Below are 7,130 nucleotides of genomic sequence, written 5' to 3' on the forward strand. Positions count from 1 at the left end.
AGTTGCATTTTACGTTGTTATTGAGTATGATATTTGAGTTGATGTGCCGTTACTGAATGCAGGATATGATTAGGGTGATTAACGTGTAAATTTACTTAGCATTACATGATGATTTATAATGCTTATTATATCGATTGAGGAACTCACCCTTACAACTATTTTTCAGGTAACGAGCAGTGAGTGAGTAGAAGCTAGTGCCTGGAGTCTAGTGTAGTCTACGTAGTGGGTCGTGCTCTGATAGATGTAACATCGGGACGGGATGTTTTAATTGTTTATTGTTGATTGTTGAACCTTTTTACCTGTAAAACGTTATATGTTTTGAATGGTTGGTTGATTCTATCCGCTGCGAATTTTGCAAAAATGTTGTTTTGATTAAATAAAGAGCATGACAGTTATTATGGTGTGAAATGTTGTGTGACACCCTTGGTGCATGATTACTCTGATATATATAAATATTTGTTGTTGTTATTAAATAATTGGGGTATTTTAGAAGGGTGTTACATCATGCACAATCCCTTCTTTCTCACATAATGCGTCGAAGTCTTTCGACACATATTCTCCACCACCACCAGTCCTCAGAATCTTGAACTTTCGGCCATTTTGTCTTTTGATCATGGATTTAAACTTGGGAAATACCTCAATCACTTAACTTTTCTTCTTGATCAGGTAAGTCCACAGTTTTCAATGAAAATCATCTATGAATATGACAAAGTATTTGTTACCTCCAATTGAATCCACCTGAATAGGATCACACACATCAAAGTATATGATTTCAAGAACTGCCTTCGACTTGCTTCTTGCATCCTTGCTGAAGTTGTTCTTGTGCTGTTTCGCATGCACACATTCTTCACACAATTCATTTGGAATGTTGATTTCTGGTAACTCTAAATCATATTTCTTCTTTTCATATCCATTCATCCCTGCTAGCTGCAGTTGCAAAGCATTTGTGCTCCATCACATTAAGTTCAATCCTGAAGGTTCTATTTTGAGACATAGGTGCCTTCAAGATTAACCTTCCACCTGAGTCGAGAACTCTCATCATCTTGTCTTTGATCGACACTTTATAGTTCTTTTCGACCAACTTTCATATACTGAGCAAATTACTTTTCATGCCTGGTATATACAGTACATTGGAAATTACTGACCTCTTACCATCTTTCCTCATAATCAGAACGTCACTAATACCTTCAACTGTTAGACTATTGTCATTTGAAATTTTTACCATGCTCTTCATTGAGGGTTTCATGTTGACAAACCAACATTTCCTACCAGTCATGTGTGATGAGAATCCTGAGTCCAAATATCATCGGTCCTGGAATTTTTCTTTATCTCTTGTTGTGACCATCAACAACATCTCTTCTTCTTCATGCTTTGCAAATTTTGCATCATTATCATGATTCTTTTGTTTTTTCAGGATAATCACTAGAGTAGTGACCATACTTCTAACAGTTGAAACTAGGGGTGGCAAAATGGGCTCGGCCCGCTGGGCATGCCCGTTTTGCCCGCACTTTTGTGCGGGACGGGCCAAGGATTTAGGCCCTCACCCTCAAATGTGTCCGCCCCACCCCGTTTTTTTCGCGGGGGCTTTTGCGGGCACGTGTATTTACATAATTTTTTGCATTTTTAGGCTTAAAGAGTGAAGTGCCTGCGGGCTTTCCCCGCCCCGCCCTCACTTTTTTGCGGGGCGGGTCTAAGTTTTAGCTCACATCCTCAACTATGACGGCCCCGCCCCGCCCCGTTTTTTTGCGGGCTTTTGCGGGGCGAGCCTAAACGGAGCGGGCATGCCCGTTTGCCACCCCTAGTTGAAACACTAAATGTGAATTTTGTCAGGTTTTTGACCACCACATATTCCTTTACCTGTTGCACCACCTCTTTGGTTGCTTTGGTATGGGGGATTTCTCTGATTCGAACAACCTCCTTCTTGCTGATTTCGACCAGTCAAATTGTTGTAGCCTCATCTACCTTTGTTGTCGAACCACTTCCTTTTACCTTTCTTTTCTCTTGTTGATTGTGCCTGCAAAGCCATATCACTTTTCGACTTGCCTGCAACTCTTTCAGTCATTCTTTGTTCATGAGATTCAAGCGTCCATTGAAGCTCTTCCTTTGTCAATGTTGACAAATATTTCGACTCTTCTATGGCTACTACCACATGGTCAAACTTTGGAGCCAATGACCTCAAGATCTTTGAAACAAATAATCTTGATGTCAACACTTCTCCACATACCTTGATTTCATTCACCAATTTTATAAGCCAAGTGAAAAAATCAGTTATGCTTTCATTGTTTTCCATCTGAAGCAACTCATACATTCTTCTGTGAGTTTGTAACCTCACCTATATCTAGGGGTGGCAAACGGGCATGCCCGCCCCGTTTAGGCCCGCCCCGCAAAAAAACGGGGCGGGGCGGGGCGGTCATAGTTGAGGATGTGGGCCTAAAACTTAGACCCGCCCCGCAAAAAAGTGAGGGCGGGGCGGGGAAAGCCCGCGGGCACTGCACTCTTTAAGCCTAAAAATACAAAAATTTATGTAAATACACGTGCCCGCAAAAGCCCGCGAAAAAAATGGGGCGGGGCGGGGCGGACACATTTGAGGGTGAGGGCCTAAATCCTTGGCACGGCCCGCCAAAAATGACGGGTAAAACGGGCATGGCCCGCGGGCCGGGCCCGTTTTGCCACCCCTACCTATATCACCTTTTCTCCGCCTCCAAATGATTTTTCCAGAATTTCACATGTTTCCTTCGTTGATTCTACATCACTAACCTTTTTGAAATTGTCAGAATCGACACATTGATGAATTATAAAGAGAGGTTTATAATATTTCCTCTTCAATTCTTATGTGAAGCCTTTTCTTTATCCGCCACGTTTGTTACAAGCGGTGTCAGATGATTCTTCAAAATTTATCTGTTACAACATTTATCTGTTTGCACCAATTTTCATAATTCTGATTCTTCAAAATTGGGAGACTCGCCGGAAAATGTTCGTTCAGATGATTCATTATGTTATGCTTCCAAGAATCGCTCAGTCAATGCTCTAGATACCAGGTGTTGGAATTAAACCTAAAACTTTGAGTAATTTCGAGTCAATTTTGATGAACAAGATTCAATCATCCGATCAAATTCTCTCTTGTTCTTCACTCTTCACTCGAGTGAATCAACCAACCTTAGTTGCAAGATTGTATCGCTGCACAACGGTGATGAAAACAAGAAAAGAAAATTGAATTGGGGAAAGAGAAGGGTTAGGGTTTATCAAGAGAGGGAAGCAGGTGAATTGATTTTGCAGAGTTTTTCTCTACTCACAAACTATGATTCTTCATTTCTTTTGCAACTGCAAAATTTAAGTGTTTACAATAATATAAATTACTTCCGAGTTATAGATTTTGCTTTCTTGCTCCCAAAAGCAAAGTCCAAAAACAAAAACTCAAAATACATAATTATGTCAACACTACAAAATTAAGCTTAAAACAAAATTCATGTCGAGACTAACTCCTCGACAATTCAACACTCACACAATTTCGACATACAACATTTCGACGACAACAGACTCTGTTCAAAATACTGCTTTGACACAGAAGAATTACAAATTCAACATTCTCCGAAATCATAAGTCATATTTTCTCTTCATTCTTTTAATGGTTTGAGTCTTAGAATATTAATCTTATAAGTCTACTATGTGCCATAGCATCAGAAATCTACATAAGCCTTGTTTCACCAAACATTCCTAGTTCCTAACTGAACAATTTTGTTTGTTGTATTGAAAATCATAACACATAAAAGTAAAAGAAACAAAACATTGATTACATTAAGCTTCAGTTATATACAGTACAAAATATCATTGATAACATTCATACAAAGTAAATAGAACATGGAGAAAAAAATAAACTGAAACAACAACAAATTGCATTCACTGTTAACTTTACAAAAACACTTTACCCTCCATTTCATTATACCAATTTCTTCTCTAACTTCTCATTGTATCCCAAGAGCTTGAATCCTCCTAACCATTGACAAAGAGCTACCATTTCTTTCCCTCCAATCTTCCCTACTTTCCCTCTTTTTCATGTTCAACAATTTATCATTTCCATCAAGAATACTCACAATTTGTCTCATGCTTGGCCTCAACTCAGGATCAGAACTTGTACATACAATTCCTAATCTCACCAACCTCATCAACTCTTTCTCATTATACTCTCCATTGAGTCTTACATCAGCTAGTTCCTTCAATGGCCTTTTCTTCATCACAAACTCATGAACTTTCTTCACCAAAAGAACCTCTTTGTACCGAAAATCCACTGCCATTTGTCCACTTACAACCTCAAGCACCACCATGCCGAAACTATAAACATCCGCAGCCGTGGTTGCTTCGCCCGTTTCGACGTATTCTGGTGACATGTAACCGAAAATCCCTCGAACGGATGTGCTTCCGTCGTTGACTACTTGATGGTTTCCGTGCTCGTTCCTTGATAGGAATTCAGCTAGAGCGAAACTGCTAAGCCTTGGATTCATATCTTGTTCGAGAATCACAGCGGAAGAGGTAATGTTTCTGTGAATCACTTGTTCGTCCCATTCTTCGTGTAGGTAATGAACAGCAGAAGCAAGCGATTTAACTATGTTGTACCTATGATTCCATTCGAGTACCGAATCGTTCTCGCCTTTGTTATGAATTTGGAGAAGTTGTTGACTGAGAATTCTACTAGCTGAGTAATCATAAACCACGAGCATCTCCCCTTGTTCGGTACACCATCCGCGAAGCTGCACTAAATTCCGATGTCGAAGCTTTCCCAAATTCCTGAGTTCGTCCGAGAATCGAATGCGCAACGCAGGACACGTCTTCATTCCCAACCTTTTCACCAAAACATGACAATCGTTGTCGAGGATTCCATGATACGCAGTTCCAAAGTCTAGTTCAGCTACCCTTCTTGACTCTGAGAAGTTACTTGTAGCACAAACAATCTCTTTGTACGAAATTTCTCTCGGAGTTTCAACCACCGGAAAGTTCGGCCTGTGATGATTCCGATTCATGCTCTTCGAAGAAATGATTCCGCTGTTTCTGTTTTCGGCTGTCACATAAACTGTTTCACCTGCAGCTGTGAAATAGTTTGTCGAACTATTATAATTTGTGATCAAGCTAACGTTTTCCGCGGCCGAGGCCGAGATCGTGCCGCTCGTGCTACTAGGACTAGTAGTCTCAGAAGGTGAAGACAAAGAGATATAAAGAGGGTGTGACAGAAATGAAGGAAGTGAAGGAAGTTTGAAACTTAAATCAGAAAGTGCTTCCACAACCCATTTCATATTAGGCCTCAAATTCGGATCATGAAGCGTGCAAAGTAAACCTATATGAATCAAATGCTTCATCTCAGAAAAATTGAATGATGATGATGATGATGAATCTTTTTGCAGTCTAGAATCAGCTGCTTCTAGAAGCTTCCCTTCGTCGCAAAGCCTTCGAATCCAATCAAGCAGAATGATTTTCTCATCAGAATATGCTAGATCTATTGCTCTTCTACCAGACACAATTTCAAGCACAACAATCCCAAAGCTAAAAACATCACATTTCGACGTACCGTTGCTCGGTTTTTGCAAGCTTTCTGGTGGAAGATAACCAATTGTTCCACCGATTCTCGATGTTTCGCCCAACTTGAAATGATCGATTCTACTCGAAGTTTTCTTATTGCTGCTGCTGCTGCTGTTGTAATTGTACTTAAACTCATACTCAAGTTCATGTTCCAACCACCTCGCCATACCGAAATCGCCTAACTTAGCATTATAATGCGAATCAAGCATAACATTACTAGTTTTCACATCTCTATGAATGATTTGAGTCTCTAACTGTTCATGTAGATAATACAATGCAGCAGCCAAGCCTTTCACAATTCTACATCTCTGTCCCCAACCAAGAATCTCGCCTTTCGAATTCTCCTTCCGTCGGAAAAGCACGCGATCAAGGCTTCGATTCGGCATGTAATCGTAAACAAGATGAAGTTGATCCTCATGAACACACCAGCCTCTCAACCGGACGAGATTCTTGTGACGAAGATCGGCTACGGCCGATAACTCGGCTAAGAAACTCTTGTCAAACTGTTTACCTTTCTCTGATAAACAGCATTTCACAGCAACCAAAGTTCCATCACTTGGCAAAAGCGCTTTGTACACTTTTCCAAAGCCTCCACTTCCTAGAACCTGTTCTTCATTGAAACCATTAGAACCTATGAAAAGTTCCGCATAGCTGAAAATCCTTGGATTGTCTCTTCCAATCTTCACAGCAAATTGAACACCATCCATGTCATGAAACATAGTAGTAGAAGAATCTCTTGAAGAGTTTTTCTTTTTTGCTTTTTGCACCCCCTTATGTCTGCAAATTCTTTTTGCACCTCCCCACCATCTTGAACTACATAGCTTGCTCAAAGAATCATGAAGCAAATCAAGAACATGTTGTCCTCCACCACCACAAGCACTTGAAGGGTTTCTAGACTTAGGTTGTTGTTGTTGGAAACCATTTTGAGGTTGTTGTTTCATTATTTCACCCGAGTTTTGTGGTAAAACAATGCAAAGGTTATGAAGTTGCATGATTTTGGTTATTTTGAGGATTGTTTTGAATGTGTTCTACATGTGTATCATGAGTTGATGATGTTGGAGAAGGTGTAATTAAAGAGGTTTATTTTGTTGGCATATTAATTGTTGTGTTGTGATGTGTTTGGTGGTAATGTTCAACGCGTTAAGTATGAAGAGTTGAATTTTGTGCAACTATGTGCCAAATTGGAACCTACCTTTTTGTGATGTTGCCAATATTCTCTCCATAAGGCGTTTACTATTTTCTTTGGAAATTATAAATTATTACTACTAGAAGTGGTAATTAAATTACTATATAGTTTTTGAAAAAATCAATTTATGGTTTCAACCTTTTACATTAATGTGAAAGCAACAATGAATAAAGTTAGGGGGGTTAAGTAGAAAGATTATGATGAATATCTCACTTCTAGATATGTAAATTAATCAACGTCACATTATTTATCCTAAGTCAATGTCATGATATATTATGTGAAACATTAAGATACGTAAGAAAGGGGATTTTGTCATAAACATCGAAACAAGATGGGAAAAAATGATAGCGGTGGCTGCGAATGATTCCATTAATTT

General features: G+C 39.5%; 1 protein-coding gene across 1 annotated transcript; it reads right to left on the reverse strand.

Annotated features, from left to right (window-relative positions):
- Positions 1 to 3,770: 3,770 nt before the first annotated feature.
- On the reverse strand, positions 3,771 to 6,823 carry LOC127127891 (receptor like protein kinase S.2). Its single transcript, XM_051057168.1, has one exon. The coding sequence runs from the start codon at positions 6,558 to 6,560 to the stop codon at positions 3,963 to 3,965; it is 2,598 nt and encodes an 865-aa protein (XP_050913125.1). The 5' UTR covers positions 6,561 to 6,823; the 3' UTR covers positions 3,771 to 3,962.
- Positions 6,824 to 7,130: the final 307 nt, after the last annotated feature.

Source organism: Lathyrus oleraceus, chromosome 3, assembly GCF_024323335.1.
Source record: "Lathyrus oleraceus cultivar Zhongwan6 chromosome 3, CAAS_Psat_ZW6_1.0, whole genome shotgun sequence".
In the NCBI taxonomy this organism is placed as follows: domain Eukaryota; kingdom Viridiplantae; phylum Streptophyta; class Magnoliopsida; order Fabales; family Fabaceae; genus Lathyrus; species Lathyrus oleraceus.

What these genes read in the sequence shown, in the direction of transcription:
- LOC127127891 (XM_051057168.1), bottom strand. Translation starts at nt 6,560, where the DNA reads ATGCAACTTCATAACCTTTGCATTGTTTTACCACAAAACTCGGGTGAA.